The sequence below is a fragment of the Microcebus murinus genome, chromosome 16 (genome assembly GCF_040939455.1).
Source record: "Microcebus murinus isolate Inina chromosome 16, M.murinus_Inina_mat1.0, whole genome shotgun sequence".
Lineage (NCBI taxonomy): Eukaryota > Metazoa > Chordata > Mammalia > Primates > Cheirogaleidae > Microcebus > Microcebus murinus.
The window spans coordinates 59988795-60008919 of NC_134119.1; the positions used below are offsets into that span (position 1 = coordinate 59988795).

Consider the following 20125-nt stretch of genomic DNA (forward strand, 5'->3'; position numbering starts at 1 on the left):
ATCCCAAAGCTCCAAAGTGATTGCAAAATCCCTGCTAATTCTTCCCGTGTCCACAGCTCTGCCCTGTCCCAGTTGTATTTTGATAGGTCCACACTCCTTCCAGAACCCAGTGTACACACCTGCTCATCCTGCCCAAAGAAAGTTTCCTGAAGCCTGTAGTATGGAAGGGCCAAGAGTGACAGGGGTGGATCTTCTTTGGATATGAGGTGTCCAACCCTAGCTAAATAGGCAGCAGTGTCATCACAGATGCTGGCACATGGTCTGGTCTGACAATGTTGAGCTATTCTGTGGCCCCTCTGATACCAGCAGAATGGTTTGTCTGGGCCCAGTCCATTGGCAGTGCAGGGAGTGGGAAATAGTTGGACTGTGCAGAGATGGTCTTGCCTTTGTGAAGGGCAGGATGGGGAGGTAAGGATGGAGGCCAAGGTATAGAACCTCATGAAGGGAATAGGGCCAGGGCTTCCTCTTTAACCCCCAGCCCTTAATCAAGCAGTGCTTGGTGACACTTCCTATTACCCCACCTTAGATCAATGTCTGCTGATCCATCATTAGCTCTTATTCATGTCACCCCTTCACAGTACTTGGCCATCCAGCATATGCCCTTCTTCATCTTACAACTATGTCTGCCGACCCACTCTTATCCTCCCTTTACCTCATCCAGTAGTGTATCTGTGGCTTCATGATTATTCCCCCAATTTAGTAGTTCTTATCACCCACTATTATCCTCAATTTAGGACAATGTCTGCTGATCCTCTGGAAAGTGTCTGGAGATCACCACTTTCTCTCCTTCTTATCCTACCCCAGAACAATGTCTGGGCACTCTCCATTAAACCCCCCCTCCCCCATTACCTTACTCTTCTTTCATGAATTCTAAAAAATAGTGACTGGAGATCTCATTACCTCTTCCCCAGTTACCTTACTCCAGTATAATGACTGTTGCTTAATATTACTTGTGAAAACGTCTGGTAACCTCTATACTCCACAGTGTCTGATGAACACTTATTAAAACCCTCAGAATGGTGAGGTAGGTAGTGGCATACTCCACCTCATCCAACTATTATTTTCTCCTGATAACTGTCATCATACCTTCAGCAGGACATCTTGTATTTTGCTCCATTTGTTTGACCATCACAATGATGACCACTTACCTCCCATTACTCACCTAGCAGTGTCTATAACTTCCCAGTACAGCATGTCAGGTGATGTCCCCAGTATAGCACATACTGTTGACCTACCTCCCTCCTGTCATGTAAGGATAGTGACTGATAATGAACCATAATCTTCACATTTTCCATTTGTACTTTGGAGCCTCCACTACCCCTTCTTATAGGAACCCCATTAACAACCAGTCCAATGTCTTTTGATGCCCATTAACCATCAACATTGTGTCTCACCCCTCCATTAAATCCAGGTAGTATTTACTGGTTCCCCATTGGCCCCCACTAATACTGTGTCTGTTGATTCCTCATTGCCCACATTGCTTCATGAGGCCATCAGTCACTTGTGGCTACTGCAAATTCTTTAGCACTCCTTCTCCACGTTTTCATGGACAGCAACCCTGGGAGATTGGGATGAGGGATTAGGTTCCAGCCTCAGACCCCTCCCTCTGAGTGAGGGGGTTACAGACCCACGATGAGCCAGGGAGGATCTGCAGGCCCGAGGAGACCACAAGTTGAGCTAAGTATTTACTGCACAAGGATTGATGTAAGCAGAACAATAAAAGCTGTGGATGTGGATTCAAATCTAGGTGGCAACACTGATCCACTTAGGGACACAGGCCTGTCCAGCAACCTCCTCTGTGCCTCAATTGCCTCACCTATAAAACGGGATATGGGAGGATGAAGTGAGTTACTGAAGCAGAGCCAGCAGAGTCCAAAGGGGTCCTGTTGTTAATATTATTAGTCATCATATGACACAAGTATCTGACCATCCTCAGCATTCCCTAGCCTCATGGAGGGAAACACATTTTATTGTACATGACTTTGAGTTATTCCTCTTATATTTATTGTAATCTAATATTATAGTACTGACATGTGAACACACACACACACACATATATGACTATTTATAAGAGAAGTTTTAGCTTCACAGTAAAATTGGATAGAAAGTAGAGTTTTCCCATATATCCCCTACCGCCACTTATGCAAAGCCTCCCTTATAATAAACATCTCCCTCCAGAGTGGTACATTTGTTGGCAATTGGTGACTCTACACTGTCACTCATCAATCACCCAACAAAGGCCATAGTTTACATTAGTGTTCACTCTTGATGTTGTACATTTTATGGGTTGGGACAAATGAAGAATGATATGTAGCCACCACTAAAGTAGCACAAAGAGTAGTTTCAGTGACCTCAAATTGCTGTGTCTGTGTATTCATCCCTTCCTCCCTGCTAACCATGGCAACTTTTTATTGTGTCTATAGTTTTGCCTTTTCCAGATGTCATATATTTGGAACCAGGCAAGATCCTCCACCAGTGAAAAGATTGTGACTCACTGAATGCTCACGATTTTTAGTATTTTTTAGCAATAAAGTCTTCTTTACTTAAGGTGTGTAAATTCTTTCTTTTTAGACATAATGCTATTACAGTATACTATTGCATGGTGTAGTTTAAATATAAATTTCATGTGCTCTGGAAAAATTTATTTTTTATTTTTAAAATTTTTTCTTTCTTTTTATATATTTTTCTTTTTTTGTTTCTTTGTTTCTTTTTTTTTTTTTTTTTTTTTTTTTGTTTTTTTTTGCATCCAGAAGAGTGCCAAGTGTGGATGGAAAAAATTTTAAAAATTGTTTTATTGTGGCTGGAACTAACTGAACCTGAAATATCTGAGGCATGCCTGTGTTTGTATAATACTATCACCATACCTGCTGTCTTTTTGATAATATTTCCCTATAAATGGTTTTTAATTCCTTTCTTTTTAAGTTTTTGCTATAAAATTTTCACAGAAATATTAAGGAATAGAAGAGAACATTACAATGTACAACTCTATGTACTCATCACCCTGCTTCAAGACTTATCAACCTTTATTAGCTTATTATCAAATGTTATTCTTGTTTCATCCATATACCTCTCCTCGGTGGAGTTTTAAAACCTAATATTATTCCACCCATAAATATTACCCTATGAATCCCTCTTTTTAACATAATCACATTACTGACAAAATTAACAGCAATTCTTAGGCCTCTGGTCGAGGCCTGTGTTCACTAATGGACTTCTGCAGATTTTTCCTTAGACCATCCTTTGGGAGAAGAAAGAGAACCTGGGATAAACAGAATCGAATTGTCTAACTGGCCCTATTTTTAAACTGAGTCCCAGAGAGGGACATAACTGGCCTGAAGGTATCCAGCATGTCCACATCAGAATGTAGGTCCAATTTCCTCAAAAGAAGTTCCCCACCTGTTGGGAGTAAACACTTCCAGTAGAACATAGATAGAACCTCCCACTACTGTCAGGTAGAACTTCCTGGCAGAAGCTGGCTTGTGAAGAATATTTAGGAGCTCACCAGGTGAAAGGAATTGTATCTTTACAGCTTCCTACCTGCACTGTGTCCCCCTTCCCCAGTCCAAGCAGGGGTATGAGAGTGTTAGTTGCTTCATAATTTCCATATAGAAGCAGCAAGTGGCAGAGCTAGTGACTGGATTTAAGGTTTCATTGTTATTAATTACATTTTAATTTCAAGATAAATAAAAATAGCAAAGCTTTCTTTAGTCACTTTCTGTCACACGTTGGCCATATTAAAGGCCATTATTATTTTTATAATTGCTGCCTATTCTAGTCGAGTTAGTGCAGAGGCTAATGGAGATCAATGCGGGGGCTTCAAATCTCCATTTCCCTCTCCTCCCATGCCCCAGCCCTTCAGAAGACACCTCGACTTCTCCTTCCTCTTGCTTCCTCCTCTGGTGACTTCAACCAAGAAAGGACTACTACATCTATCCTGTTTCCCAAGATGGTTTCTCCCATTAAAGTTTTAGCACCCTTCCTGCAGCCTGCCTTCCATTCTGAAGTCTCTCAGACTCCTCGGGGGTTTCACCCAGGAGCTCACTCCCATATTGACCACTCCCTCCCATAGTAGTTTCTCGAAAAAGTGGATTATACCGTATTGATTTGTCCCTTATCTGCTCAGCAGATAATTGTGTCCAGCAGCGTGCTGTATCCAGAGGGGTAACTTAGCATTTCTTAGCTAACTGAGCTCCAGACTCCACTCCAGGAACTTCCTCCTCCTGAGTAGAAGCCTGTTACTTCAGACAAGGGTCACATGCCTGCATTTTATTTGAGAATCTCAGCCTTACTCTATGAAACTTGAGAAAGGCTGATTCCTCTGCTGTACGGAATGGATACGCTTCCAACATGGCGGTCCGCACTAGGAAACACCGACGGGCGCGGCCATTTTCTCTGCCCAACATTCTGTCGTACGGAAACTCCACAATATCCCTAACGGAGTATCTGAGCCCAGTTGACCGCTAAACGAGTGTTCCAAGTACATTGAGGGCATGCGCAATACCAACAGTCCGTCAAGGGAGGTGCTAGAAGTCAGACCGGAAGTTATTGTGGTCCTGGGAGGCTTTTTCGCCGCTGGCGTCAGGACCATTTCCGTATTCCAGTGCCCCGAGGTCTCTGAGGTTTTGGTTGGGTGCGATTAGTGATTCTGTGAAGTCTGTCATGGGGGAAGGGAGGTTTTCCATGGAGTTAGTTATGGTGGTTTTTGAGTTTATTGTTGTGGGGGCCTGTGGCGTCCGTTGGTGGTTGTCTGTGATGGGAGTTTCTCGGGTCGGTGACGGGGCTCTTTGAGCTGAGTGGTTGAGGTTTGGGGGTCAGTGATGGCACTTTGTGGTCCGTGACTGAAGGCGTGTAGGTGTCAGCTATGGTGACAGGTGGGGTCTGTGATTAGCTTGCTTTCTAAGCTGAGTTGAAAGTTTAGGTCGTTAATTTTCAGCCGCCTTTTAATATAAAGATTCACAAGCTTTGGTGTGTAGCATTTTTTTGTTTATTTGTTTAAATCTAAGTTTTTTTTTTTAATTCAGCTTTTTTTTTTCTTTGAGCCATGAGTTTATTTAGAAGTGCATTTTCTGTTTCAGATGATGTCTGTGGGTAAAGCACAAGTTCAAAAGGTGCTTAGTTCATGGTTAGTTTTCATAAATGTCACATCAGTTAAATAAAAATAATATGCATAAGTTCTCTAGTTGTATTGTTATAGATACTCATTAGGCATATCGTTAATATATGTATCTCCTCAGATTATTTTGTCTGCTTGATTCATTACAGGGGAAGGTAAATTACTCACGCTGGAAAGGTTATTTGTCCTTCCTTCTGTCAGGTTCTTCTTTGTATATTTGAAGCTATATTGTTAGAAACTGTTGTGTATTTTTAATAATTGATATGATAAAATAGCCCCAAATATATTATAGCAATTCAAGCATCCACTAACAATTTATAAAAGAACTCATTTTCCCAAATGCTTTCAGGCACTGGGTGTTGTTTTTTTTTAAGTTTTTACAATTCTGAGGGAAAATTATATCTAATTGCTCTGATGAATTTTCATTGTTAGTAAAATTGACACCTTTTTTGTTAATTTCCATTTGTTTCTTTTTTTGTGAATGTTCATATTTTTTGTAGATTTTTCTCTTGACTTATTTTTTCCTAGTGATTGCTAAAGTTGTTTTAACATTAAAAGCAAACTATCATCATACATTAACAAAAGATTATATATATTTTTATTTTGATTTTAATGTTATATTTTAATATAAAATTAGGAAATATCATCTAATCAGAAATATGTTTTTTCTCTTATAACTTCTTGATATCCTCTTGTGGAGTAAGATCCTTCTCACTCCACCACAATGTTATATAGATATATACTCCTAAAATTTATTTTAATATTCTTTAGGGTTTGAAAAATACATTTATTTATTTATTTACTTACTTATTTGAGATAGGGTCTCGCTTTGTTGCCCAGGCTAGAGTGAGTGCAGTGGCATCAGCCTTGCTCACAGCAACCTCAAACTCCTGGGCTGAAGCAATCCTTCTGCCTCAGCCTCCTGAGTAGCTGAGACTACAGGCATGCGCCACCATGCCCGGCTAATTTTTTTCTATATATATTGGTTGGCAAATTAATTTCTTTCTATTTATAGTAGAGACGGGGTCTTGCTCTTGCTCAGGCTGGTTTCGATCTCCTGACCTCAAGCAATCCGACTGCCTCGGCCTCCCAGAGTGCTAGGATTACAGACATGAGCCACCGCACCCGGCCAAAAATACATATATTTAAATGTTCAGCCCTACTCGAATTTGTCTACTGAATACTTTGTGATGGCGATGTACTTTGTTTTGTTCCAGGAAGATGGCCAGTTATATCACCACCATTTATGCAATGAATATCTTGTGCACAATTGAATAGCACTTTGTCACATATATAGATCAGTATCGTCTGGTATATTGTTTTACTTGTTTGATTATATTACTTTTATATTAAGTTTTCATGTGTGATAGATCATGTTAATTGCTGATACTGCATGATTCTCATGTGCTAGGGAGGTGTGGAATTCTTTACAAGCATCATCTCATTTAATTTTCAGAACTATGAGCTAGGCATTTTATCCTCATTTCTGCAACTAAAATTGAAATAACTTCTTCATAATTTCATAACTGAAATGTGGCAGAGCTGCAATTCAAATCTGCAGTATTGTTATTCCAAATTTTATGGTCTTTTCCATATTTCACATTGACTAATACATATCACAGATTTTGTTAAGCTTTATATTCTCCACATCACTGCTCCTAACTAAAAATGTGGTCCCTGGACTATCAGCATCAGCATTATCTGAGCACTCGTTAGAAATGAAAATTCTTGGGACCTTCTTCAGACCTTCTGAATCAAAAATTCTAGGGGTCAGGATCAGACTTTTTTTTTTTTTTTTTTTTTTTTTTGAGACAGAGTCTCGCTTTGTTGCTCAGGCTAGAGTGAGTGCCATGGCGTCAGCCTAGCTCACAGCAACCTCAAACTCCTGGGCTTAAGCAATCCTACTGCCTCAGCCTCCCGAGTAGCTGGGACTACAGGCACATGCCACCATGCCCGGTTAATTTTTTTATATATATATATTAGTTGGCCAATTAATTTCTTTCTATTTTTTATAGTAGAGACGGGGTCTCGCTCAGGCTGGTTTTGAACTGCTGACCTTGAGCAATCCGCCTGCCTCGGCCTCCCAGAGTGCTAGGATTACAAGCGTGAGCTACCGCGCCCGGCCAGGATCAGACTTTTTAACTATATTTTTCCAAGCCCTCCAGATGACTTGAATGCATATCCAAGTTTGAGAACCACTGCTCTGGTTTTTTGCTCAGGAACCTGCACCTTGGTGTATCTAGGAAGTGTTTATGTTGAATGACTGACTATGTGGACATTTTCTTTTTAGGTTTCTTGGTGTCTCTAGAGAGAACCCTTGGGTCAGATCTTCCTCCAGAGTCCAGATCACCTAGCAGCTCTGCTTGAGTTTACAGAATACTGCTAAGCTTCAGGCTCCCTAGAGAACAAGGGTTGCAACCCAGTTGGCCATGCCAGCTAATTGGACCTCACCCCAGAGATCCCCAGTCCTGTCTCCAGAGGATCATAACAGCTCATATGAGGTGAGGAGTTGTCGTCTCAGGTTTGGGAATTCATCCCAGGAATAGATATCTCTGATCAGTCACCAGAGTCTCTGGGCAGAGGCAGATTGGCCAAAGGAAGCAGCCAGACTCTAGACTTGCTGCTCCTGAAATCTTGATCTTCTGTTAAGAATGAGCAACACTTGGGTAATGTCTCCATCTCTAGAAGCCAAGTGAGTGTGTAACAGTGGATAGGTGGACTGTCAAGGAAAACTGTTGCTTATTTGATCCTGAAACTATTTTGATCTTTTGACTATAGATAGAATACCTAGTTAAGTCAATTTTGTATGGGATTTTGAAGGTATTTTTCCATTTCTTCCTACATTGCCTCTCCAAACACAAATATTTTCTCTATTTTCTTTTTGAAATTTTTGTTTTACAGATGTTGGTTCTCTATATTTTTCCTCTACTATTTTCTATTTCTTTGCTGCTATCCTATCTGGGAAACTTCATCAACTTTGTCTTCCAGCTCTTACTGAGCTGTTCAATGCATGTATCAGCATTTTAATGCAACATTTTGAGATTTAAATACTTTAGTTTGTTTTCTAAATATTCTTTTTTCTTAGCATCCTGTTCTTATTTTGTGGGTGTAATATTATTTCTTATCCCTCTGAAGATATTGTGATACTTTATTAGGAATACTTTAATTTTTTGAATGGGCAATATATATGCTTAGTTCAAAAATTAGAAAAATATAAAAAGAAATGTGCTGAAAAGTATTATGGTGAAACAAATTCAGGGGAAAGATGGGACTGTGGTTCATTCACCTTTCCTCTGTTCATTCACCTTTCCTCTGTCCATCCATGTCTCCCTATGTAGATGATCAGTTTTATTGTAGTTTTTATTTTTTTTTATTTTTTATTTTTTTTTTTGAGACAGAGTCTCGCTTTGTTGCCCAGGCTAGAGTGAGTGCCATGGCGTCAGCCTAGCTCACAGCAACCTCAATCTCCTGGCTCAAGCAATCCTCCTGCCTCAGCCTCCCAAGTAGCTGGGACTACAGGCATTCGCCACCATGCCCGGCTAATTTTTTGTATATATATATTAGTTGGCCAATTAATTTATTTCTATTTATAGTAGAGACGGGGTCTCGCTCTTGCTCAGGCTGGTTTCGAACTCCTGACCTCGAGCAATCCGCCCGCCTCGGCCTCCCAGAGAGCTAGGATTACAGGCGTGAGCCACCGCGCCCGGCTGTAGTTTTTATTTTATTTATGGTGGTTTTTTTTTGTTTGTTTGCTTATTTCTGTATGCAAGTGAAAACAGCTACATTTGTTTTTCTTTGGATTTCACAGAAAAGTGTCCTATTATCCAATCTTCCTACATATTACTTTTTAATGTTTATTTGGTAAAACACAGGAAATATTAATATTGTGATCAATGTAGCATTGGACATTCTGTCATATCTTTTCTTTCTATTGGAAATATAAGAAGTAGTATAATTTAATTTTAGGGTTTAGTAACCTGAATTAAGTGTCTTAGCTGAATCTCAGTGAATTTCCAGGTCTGTTATTGCTAGACAATTTTATGTTTGGTTATCTTATAATTTTTATCTAGAATATAGGAAGAATGGAGTGAAGCTAAAGCTGTAATTTGTAAAGAAACAGCAATCACAAGGCAAATAACTCTGTGTTTCTCCACCTTTCATTTACGTAGGTAGATGTCAGGACCTTACTGTAGAAAATAAACAATTATTAATATTATATATGTTTTCCTGAGAACATAATGGAGTTGCAGAAACTACAAAAGGTGTCAAGATCCATAGTTTGCTTCATCAAATGCTTTTCTAGTTTGTTTCAATTCCACATTTACAGTAAGCAAATCTTTAACTCTAGCAAACTTCCTTGGGTCCTTTCGAATCAAGAAAACAATATCTTCAACTTGTACTCAACCTTGTCTTCTAGTCAACATTGCCTTGGGAGTCATTTCAGTGATGAACTCTATGACAAGGTCCTCAAGAAATATCTACTGACTCAGTATAAGTATTCTGGTCGTCTCCAAAGTCATACATCTCAAATCTTTAGAAAAAAAGTCTCTTTCTTCTTTACCTCCTCCAATTTATTTTCTTCCTCAAAGATGGTGTCTTCCTCCTCATCTACCATCCCACCAGCCAACAAGCCTACAGTGCCCCAATAGCTCACTTCCAGTGGGTTTTACTACTTCAGCTGCCTCACTTCCAGTTTGTAATTCTTATGTCATTAAAAACAACCCTCAAGGCCGGGCGCTGTGGCTCACGCCTGTAATCCTAGCTCTTGGGAGGCCGAGGCGGGTGGATTGCTCAAGGTCAGGAGATCGAAACCAGCCTGAGCAAGAGCGAGACCCCGTCTCTACTATAAATAGAAAGAAATTAATTGGCCAACTGATATATATATATATATATAAAAAATTAGCCGGGCATGGTGGCGCATGCCTGTAGTCCCAGCTACCCGGGAGGCTGAGGCAGAAGGATCACTCGAGCCCAGGAGTTTGAGGTTGCTGTGAGCTAGGCTGACGCCACGGCACTCACTCTAGCCTGGGCAACAAAGCGAGACTCTGTCTCAAAAAAAAAAAAAAAGAAAAAAAAAAAAAAAAAAAAAAAAAAAAAAAAACAACCCTCAAACCCAGCTGCTGGATTATTTTTAAATAATTCCCAAACACCATGATTTATCTGAAAGTACTTTGGCACGTATCTCTAAGACACCAGGATTTTTTTTACTTTTTATTTAACATAACCAGTAAGCTATTATCACACCTAAAACAAAATAACAGTAATTCCTTGACATCATCTAATACCTATCATTTGAATTTCTCAAAATGTGTTATAAATGTCATTTTAATGTCAGTTCATTTTAGTTAAGAGCCAAACAAGTTCTGGAAGTTACATTTGGTTAGAATGGTTCTTTTAATAAAGAAAAGATTCTCCTCCATATTTTTTCTTCTGTAATTTATTTTTTGAAGAAATGGTTCATTTGCTGCCTTCTGGCTTTAGCTGATGTTTTTGTCTTGATATTGTTCAATATGTTCATTTCTCCTTCCCATTGACTTTGAATGGCTTGTTCGATCTTGAGACTTGATGAGATTCGGGTTTAAATGTTTTTTTTATTTTTTTGCAAGAATATTTTCATAGGTGGTATAATGATATTCATTACTATGTCATATCAGGAGGCACATAATATCTGGTCATTTCTCTTTTTGTCATGTTAAAATTGATGGGTGGATGCAGATATTATTAGCTGATCCATCCATTATAAATTTTTCTTCAGCCTTTCACCTGAACCATTTCAGCAACCATTAATGATTATTGATTTTGATTAATTATTTTTTATTTTGATCAATGATTATTATTTCAGTAGTAGTTGTAAATGGTGATACTTAAATTTTAATCTTTTTTATTAGCTAGAATCATTCTATTAAGAACTTGTACTCATCAGTTGTTTGTTTGGTTATCCTGCAATACAGATCTTATAGCAAAAAATATTTTAGTTATAAATCTGATTATCTTAATTACCTGTACTAAAAGTAAAAAAATCCATGCTTGTCTGTGATGCTGTTCTGACACATCATGTAGAAGTCTATCCATTTATATAGAGATTATTTGCTGTTCCCCAAACTCATTGTATATTTTCCTATTTTTCCACCATTGTTCATGTCTTCTGGGGAATGTCCTCCTCACTCCATATGCTGTATTATTATTCTTATCTTCTTAAATTCTTCACCTCTATGGACTGTAAACTTACTCCCTCATGTACAATGCAAATTTTCTTTTGGGCCATGTGTCCCACATGGAGATATACTTTTCAAGACCTTGATGAACTTATGTCTTTTGTAACTTTAGTCTTCTTTATTTTCCAAGTTTTTAAAGTGGCTAGAATATTTAGAACATAAATAATTCATTTCTAAGTTCCCAGGACTAGCATAATGGGTAGTTCTAAATTGCTCAGAAAGTATATCACAGTTGATTCATCCAGTTGCTATAAGACTAAAAGACAGCCTTTTTTAATTGCCAGTTTTGAAAAATGAATAATTCAGCCTGGGTGATACAGTGAGACTGCATATCTACAAGAAATAATAAGAAAAATTAGGCAAGCATGGTGGCATGTGCCTGTAATCCCAACTACTCTGGAGCCTTAGGTTGGAGAATCTCTTGAGGCCAGGTATTGGAGGCTGCAGTGACTTATGAGCACCACTGTACTCCAGCCTGGGTGACAGAGTGAGACGCCATCTCTTAAAAGAAAACAAGAAAAAGAAATGATTGATTATGGTATAGAACAAATAGCATAAATTCTTTGCTGGACTTCTGTAAGTCCACAAAATGCCTAAAACTAGATAGCATTTAATTATATGTAAATTTTACTGAAAAAATTAAACAAATATTATTCTCTAGTTAATGATTTGCATTCTGAAATATTTAGCAGGAAGTATAATGGCATCTGTAGTATACTTTGAAATGCAAAAAAAGTAAGACGGATGGATAATGGTGTAGATAGGTGTGTGATAAAACAAGTAGAGTAGTTTTAATGATAGATCCTATGTTGTGGGTATACAGGTTTTTATTGTACAAGTCTTTCAAATTTTCTCTGTTTGGAATTTTTCATAATATAAGGAAATAAGGTGTGAGTTTTTAAAAAGAGGAGCTAAATAAATACAACAACAAATCCCATGTTCCATACCTAACTATAGTCTTTCTATCCTCAAAAGATAACTATTCATATTGAACAGGATTGTACCCTTACAGGGATCAGTGTCGTTAAGGGATGTGACTATAGATTTCAGCAGAGAGGAATGGCAGCACCTTGACCCTTCTCAGAGAAACCTCTACCGGGATGTGATGCTAGAGACCTACAGACACCTGCTCTCAGTAGGTAAGGAGGCCTCACTAGAAGTGTTTCCATCCTCAGGTGATAAATGCTATGAGACATCTTAAATAGGTGATGGTTTTGTTCTTCATTTTCCAGGGTTTATCTTTTTATGGCACTCAGAATATTACTCTGTTCTCAGAAATATATGGTTACTTTTCTAAGGAACAAACCCTCATTGAACAATAATAAGACTTCATTGGTTGGTCTCTGAAACATAATTAGCTGGACCCCATCCTGTATCATCTCCCATGTACAGGATATCAAGTTCCCAAAGAAGAGGTTATCATGTTGGAGCAAGGAAAGGAACCATGGGCATTGCAGGGGGAGAATCCACTTCAGAGCTGTCCAGGTAAGTGAGTCATGACCTAGGCAGGTGGAAGACAGGGAAGTAAGTCTCCCTTGTCTTGAGAAAGACTGGATCCTTTGGAATGCTATTAACCTGACTCTTCTGGAAGGTTCCACATTTTTTATATTGTTTGAGGAACTGTGACATTGTTGGCCTCTCAGTTGTCTAAATGCCTTCCACCTGGATGATCTTTGTCATTTCTGTCTTCTTGGCTTTTTGGATTCCGAGTCATGTGCCAATCTGCCTCATTAAAGATCTTTCTTTCTTGATATGTTTCTTTTCTCTAACATTCTTTCTTTCCTACCTTCCTTATAGTCTTAGGGTCTTTCTTTATACATTCAGTCAATCCATGATCTACTTTCTTTCATAATTACCACATTACGCATTCCCTCACCTGCTTGTACCCTTTTATTTATTTATTTCTCACTCTGAGATGCATCATAACTTTATCTCCAGCAGGCTGTCTTCCTATTATATTTTCTCCATACTCACTGCCATGAAATTTCTCACTTCTTCCCAATTGTCCATGCCTTTCATCCAGCTGATAACTTAAGGAGTTGCTGGCACTTAATCTTTGGGAGTACCTTTCTACTATGTTTCACATTAATCATCCTTCCTGCCATTTCCTTCTAATGTTGCCTCAGTAATTCCACACTGACCAGGATCTGCTTGATTGGTGTTTTGTTTGTTTGTTTGTTTGTTATTGCTTTATGTTTATACTTCACCTGATGAAGTTTGAGTTTAATCATAGTCCAGAGTTTAGGACACACTATCATCATGAGTTTATGTGAGGATTCTGTATTATTATTATTTTTTATTTATTCCCTTTTCTGTGCTTTCTCCACCTTCCCATGATAAGCCACTGTTTTATTTTTTTTTTTTTATTTTTTTTATTTTTTTTTTTTTTTTTTTTGAGACAGAGTCTCACTTTGTTGCCTAGGCTAGAGTGAGTGCCGTGGCGTCAGCCTAGCTCACAGCAACCTCAGACTCCTGGGCTCAAGCGATCCTTCTGTCTCAGCCTCCCAAGTAGCTGGGACTACAGGCATGCGCCACCATGCCCGGCTAATTTTTTCTATATATATTAGTTGGCCAATTAGTTTCTTTCTATTTATAGTAGAGACGGGGTCTCGCTCTTGCTCAGGCTGGTTTTGAACTCCCGACCTCGAGCAATCCGCCCGCCTCGGCCTCCCAGAGAGCTAGGATTACAGGCGTGAGCCACCGCGCCCGGCCAAGCCACTGTTTTATATGAGGAAATATTTTTGAATTGATGCAGGCTGTAAAATTCAAAGTGAATTATGGGTATAGATCATCAGTTTATAAGAATGTTACTATGCTGTGTTTCTTTTTTTTTTTTTTTTAACCTTTTTGAACATCTATCCATGTTTAGTTATTCATCTAGTATATTTCCTATAACTGTTGAATTGTTTCCCAAAATGTTTCCTATGAGTATACTGTGACCACTCTCCTCATCAAGTTACTCACCTCACCCTTTCCTCTGTATTCAACTGGAATGAGCCATTGGTACCCTCTCCTCTTGCCTCTGCTAGCTGTTCCTTAGCTAGGGAACCTGTTTCTCCTTTGAGAAAGGGAATTTTAGTTTCTAACCTTATTGCTAACCTTATTCCTAATGAATTCTAACCTTATTTCTAACCTTAACAAGTCTCTGAAAACACTTCTTTGTACATTCAAAGGGAAGATGATGATAGAAGTGATGGTAGGCTGTATTTCATTTTAGAAGAATTGTGGCAGATTGGTGATGAGCTGGAGATCTGTCAGCAAAGAGAAAATATATCTTTAAGTGATGTTGCTTTCTTCAAGAGAATATTGCTACAAAGAGGCATTATGAATAAAAAGATATTAGAAAAATAATTCATGTGACCCCAAACATTGCTTCTTTTTCCAAAAGGCCCCCTCAATTCAGTCAGTTATAAATGGTTTAAAGCATAATTTATATTTACAAAGTCATAATTGAAATAATACATCAAAGAATGTTAAAAAGATTACTACATATGGTAACATATCTTCCTATACTGACCATGAGTGTACTCCCAACAGGACAAAAATTATGGGACTATAATCAATGTCAAAAAATTGTCAGTTATAAACAAGAATTCTCTCAACATCAGAAAATTCATCTTGGGGAGAAATCTTATAAATATGCTGAATTTGGAAAGATCTTCACTCAGAGGTCACAAGTAAAGGTACATCTGAAAGTTCATACAGGAGAAAAACTCTATGTATGTATTGAATGTGGGAAGGCTTTTGTAGAGAAACATGAATTCATTATGCATCAAAGAACTCATACTAGAGAGAAGCCCTATAAATGCAATGAATGTGGAAAATCCTTTTTCCAAGTATCTTCTCTCTTCAGGCATCAGAGGATTCATACCGGAGAAAAACTCTATCAATGCAGTGAATGTGGGAAAGGCTTCTCTTATAACTCAGATCTCAGTATACATGAGAAAATTCATACTGGAGAGAGACATCATGAATGCAGTGATTGTGGAAAAGCGTTCACACAAAAGTCCACACTCAAGATGCACCAGAAAATTCATACAGGTGAGAGATCCTACATATGTATTGAATGTGGACAGGCCTTCATCCAGAAGACACACTTAATTGCACACCGAAGAATTCATACTGGAGAAAAACCATATGAATGCAGTAACTGTGGGAAATCTTTCATTTCTAAGTCACAACTTCAGGTACATCAACGAACTCACACAAGAGTAAAGCCCTATAGATGTACTCAGTATGACAAGTTCTTTGATAATAGTTCTAACCTCATGACACATAAAAAAGTTCAAATTAGAGAGAAATCTTCCATATGTACTGAATGTGGAAAGGCTTTTACATATAGGTCAGAGTTGATTATACATCAGAGAATTCACACTGGAGAGAAACCTTATGAATGCAATGACTGCGGAAAAGCCTTCACTCAGAAATCAGCGCTCACAGTACACCAGAGAATTCATACAGGAGAAAAATCATATGTATGCATGAAATGTGGATTGGCCTTCATCCAGAAGGCACACTTGGTTGCACATCAAATAATTCATACTGGAGAGAAACCTTATAAATGTGGTCAGTGTGCGAAATTCTTTACTTCCAAGTCACAACTCCATGTGCATAAACGAATTCACACAGGAGAAAAACCCTATATGTGCAATAAATGTGGGAAGGCATTCACCAACCGGTCAAATCTAATTACACATCAGAAAACTCACACAGGAGAGAAAGCATATATATGCTCTAAATGTGGAAAGGCCTTCACTCAGAGGTCAGATTTGATTACACATCAGAGAATCCATACTGGAGAGAAACCTTACGAATGTAGTACCTGTGGAAAAGCCTTCACCCAGAAATCACATCTCAATATACACCAGAAAATTCATACTGGAGAGAGACAATATGAATGCCACGAATGTGGGAAAGCTTTCAACCAGAAATCAATACTCATTGTGCATCAGAAGATTCACACAGGAGAGAAACCTTATGTGTGCACTGAGTGTGGAAGAGCCTTCATTCGGAAGTCAAACTTTATTACTCACCAGAGAATTCACACTGGAGAGAAACCTTATGAATGCAGTGATTGTGGGAAATCCTTCACGTCCAAGTCTCAGCTCCTGGTGCATCAGCCAATTCACACAGGAGAGAAACCCTATGTGTGTGCTGAGTGTGGGAAAGCCTTTAGTGGCAGGTCAAATCTCAGTAAACACCAGAAAACTCATACAGGAGAAAAGCCCTACATGTGCTCTGAATGTGGGAAGACCTTTAGACAGAAGTCAGAGTTGATTACACATCACAGAATTCACACTGGGGAGAAACCTTATGAATGCAGTGACTGTGGGAAATCTTTCACTAAGAAATCACAGCTCCAAGTGCATCAGCGAATTCACACAGGAGAGAAGCCTTATGTGTGTGCTGAGTGTGGGAAGGCTTTTACTGACAGGTCAAATTTGAATAAACATCAGACAACACACACAGGAGACAAACCCTACAAGTGTGCAGTCTGTGGGAAAGGTTTTGTTCAGAAATCAGTGCTCAACATGCATCAGAGTATTCACACTTGAGAGAAACAGAGTGAGAAAACCTCACTGAGGACAGGTTTAATTGTATATTATTGAATCCATGCAGGACACTATTGTCTAAGCAGAAATGTCCCCATCAAAATGTCACACATGACTGTTCAGAAGACAATAACTCTGCATGTACTCAATGAGGAGGGGGAAGCTTCCTAAATTGTCATTAGCCTCATTAAACCTTGGGACACTCATACTGAGAAGGAACTGAGTCAATTAGGTGCATTAGAAAAAGCCTTTTATGAAAACTATGATGGAACACTGTTACCAAATTCTTCATAGGAAAGATTATATTATGTTAATGATAATCCTGTTTCCTGTGGAATCATTATGGTACCAATAAATTGAATGGCAAAACAACACAATATATACGGTAGTGATGATAAATCTTAGGCTTTGTGAGTTGTTTGTTGCAGAACAAATTGTCTAACATAATTGTGGGTGATTTTTCATTCTTTTTTCATCTAACTTAGTTGTGTGTATCTAATGCCCCGTTGAATATTTTTATCACAAGAGAGATACTGCAATAAAAAAAACCTTACGTACACAGACATAAACCTCACAGTGTATTCTGACTCCCCGTTGTCATGTAGCATCATGACTAGCAGCCTCCTCATCAGCCACCTCTGTCTCTGAGCCTTAAAAGCGTACATTGTCCTTTCACCTGTAGCACAGCGCCTTTTGAACTCCCAGCACTCCCATGAAAGCCTTTGAGGTAAGAATTTTCAGGTTACCTGTGTCTATTGAAGTCTCCCTTCTGCTATCACGGTTCTTCCAACTCATTTGCTTTCCTTAATGATGTGACTTTCATAATAACAAATCAATAATTCATATTATTAGATAAAACCAACACCAGCTTATGTTCACTGTTTGCTCTGTGTATGTCTATGTGCCATGCACTCCCTCATATATCTCAAACACATCCATTGAGTTCCTGCCTCAGGGCCTTTGTATTTGCAGTTACCTCTCAAAAAAGCAGTTCTTCATTATATCTGTGTAGCTTACTTCCTTATGGTTTTCTTCCCATGACACCTCCTAATAAGCCAGTCCTGCCCTTTGGTTTAAAATTCCAGGCCCTACCCTTCCTCCTTTATACTTCTCCATAGCACTTACCACCATGATGTGTTTTATATTTAATATTTTGCTCATTTGTCAGTTTCTTCTATAGTAGAACATTTTCCCCTGTTTTATTCACCACCATGAGCTTAGGCCCATGCCTGGCTTACAGCAAGTGTTCCATAAACTCACATTGGGGAGCATTGACCCCTGCTTATTGCATCAGTTTCCTCTGATTGTTTCTACGTGGTAAGATAATAGGCTCTAATCAAGAGAACCAAGTTGCCTAAAACAACAGCAAACTTTTTCACTTTTAGTCTACCTCAGCTGTGATCCTTCCTGGCCCTAAAGCTCAGAAGTCATTGTAAACCATTTGTCCTGATGACAACACATTTAAAGAAGGGAAAACTGAAGTACAAGGAATCCCATGTGTATGCTTGCTTCCAGGATTCCCTGCCATGATTACAAAATCTCAAAGCTCCAACGTGATTCCAAAAACCCTGTTCATCTGTAGTCCCAGCTACTTAGGAGGCTGAGGCAAGAAGATTGCTTGAGCCCAGGAATATCAGGCTGCAGTGAGCTATGGTTTCATCACTGCATTCTAGCCTGAGTGACAGAGTGAGACCCTGTCTCAATATAAATAAATAAATAAATAAATAAATAAATAAATAAATAAATAAATAAATAAATAAAGACATGTTTATTGGAGTATGATTTACATATGGTAACATTCAGCCATTTTAGTGTAGAGTTCTAAGAGTTTTGAAAAATGCATATAATCATGCAATAAACACAATCAAGAGACAGAACAGTTTTGTCACTCCCCAAAATTCTTTTCTATCCCTTTTTAGTTAGTCTCTCTCCCCACTCCCAGCCCTTAGCAATCACTGGTTTGTTTTCTATCTCTGTAGTTTTTATTTTTCTGCATTGTATAAATGTAGTCACTGTGTGTGTGTGTGTGTGTGTGTGTGTGTGTGTGTGTCTCCTTTTGGATCTGACTTCTTTCATTTAATGTGATGTATTTGAGACTCATCCATAAGATTGTATGAGATACAAATGGAGAAGAAGGTGATGAAAACATGCTCAACACTAGTAATTATGAAAATTCAAATTAAAACCACAACAGGATACCACACATTTTAGAATGGCTAAAAATAAAAACACAGTACCAAGACTTGGCAAGCATGCAGAGCAATGGAAACTTTCATGCATTGCCGGAAGGAATATAAAAGGACAAAAATTTGGCAGCTTCTTATACAGTTAACCATACACTTATATATGAGTAAGCAATCGCACTCATAGGTATTTACTGTAGAGAAGTGAAAAATTATGGTTACACAAAAATCTGTACATAAATGTTCACAGCAATTGCATAATTGCCAAAAATTTGGAAACAACTAAATGTACCTAAATGGGTGAATGATTAAACAAATTCTATACATCTATACAATGGAATACGACTCAGACAAAAAGAAATGATTTATTGTTACTCACTACAACATGGATGAATCTCAAAAGTATTGTTATATTTCATAAAAGCTTATTTATTAGATAATAGATTATAAATATCTGAACAATTAGATTTATATATTATAATTTTATATGTGCATATCACTATATACTATTTTGTGTTGGCAGCATGACAGCACTATATTGTGTTGACAGCATGTTGTATAGTAAATTGTAATATTTATTGTATATTCATTACTATAATAAAGTTTCCATTTTATATAATATATAGTATCTATTTTATTATTACTATTGGATTATGTGATTTTTCTATTTCATATATCAAACTTTCATATAACATTTTATTTCTATTTTCACATATTAGGTTTTAATGTTTATGGTGTAAAGCTACAGCAATAATAAAAGAGATCATAGGATCTGGAAAGCTGCAGTTGGAGGTGGTCAACATTTTTCATTATTAATCAACAATCCCAGTTCTGGCTGTTTTAACATAAAAAAGGCTTGTTCTGGCTTTGGGCTTTTGCACTGACTGTGTTCTCTGATACTACACTTGATCTTAGCCAAAAGGCCGAGAAGCGATTGACTGTGTTCTCTGAAAGAACTCTGCTGCCTCTTTGTAGAGCCTCTACCCCTATCCTAAGCCCACCATAGTACCTGAAGTGACACATCTGTTGGGGTCACTTCCTACCACCTTATTTTATGCTATA

General features: G+C 38.2%; 1 protein-coding gene and 2 pseudogenes across 3 annotated transcripts; 1 reads left to right on the top strand and 2 right to left on the bottom strand.

Moving 5' to 3' along the window:
• The first annotated feature begins 4486 nt into the window (after window positions 1–4486).
• On the top strand, window positions 4487–18917 carry LOC105876850 (uncharacterized). Of its 3 annotated transcripts, none has more exons than XM_012774791.2 (5): window positions 4487–4630; window positions 7404–7614; window positions 12341–12467; window positions 12721–12813; window positions 14866–18917. In XM_012774791.2, the coding sequence occupies exons 2-5, from the start codon at window positions 7543–7545 to the stop codon at window positions 16881–16883; spliced, it is 2310 nt and encodes a 769-aa protein (XP_012630245.2). In that variant the 5' UTR covers window positions 4487–4630; window positions 7404–7542; the 3' UTR covers window positions 16884–18917. The 3 variants fall into 3 exon arrangements, with proteins under 3 accessions (XP_012630245.2, XP_012630243.2, XP_075849162.1); XM_012774789.2 differs by having other exon boundaries at window positions 4487–4610; XM_075993047.1 differs by lacking the exon at window positions 4487–4630 and having other exon boundaries at window positions 5765–7614.
• Window positions 9379–9728, bottom strand: LOC142861085 (transcription initiation factor TFIID subunit 13 pseudogene; annotated as a pseudogene).
• Window positions 18918–19853: 936 nt separating the features above from the next.
• LOC142861414 (uncharacterized) lies at window positions 19854–19998 on the bottom strand (annotated as a pseudogene).
• Between the last annotated feature and the right edge of the window lie 127 nt (window positions 19999–20125).

Excerpts from the sequence above, each read along its gene's own strand:
- LOC105876850 (XM_012774791.2), top strand. The coding sequence starts at position 7,543 with ATGCCAGCTAATTGGACCTCACCCCAGAGATCCCCAGTCCTGTCTCCA. Across the intron at positions 7,615-12,340 it reads ATCATAACAGCTCATATGAG|GGATCAGTGTCGTTAAGGGA; the intron begins GTGAGGAGTTGT and ends GTACCCTTACAG. Across the intron at positions 12,468-12,720 it reads CAGACACCTGCTCTCAGTAG|GATATCAAGTTCCCAAAGAA; the intron begins GTAAGGAGGCCT and ends TCCCATGTACAG.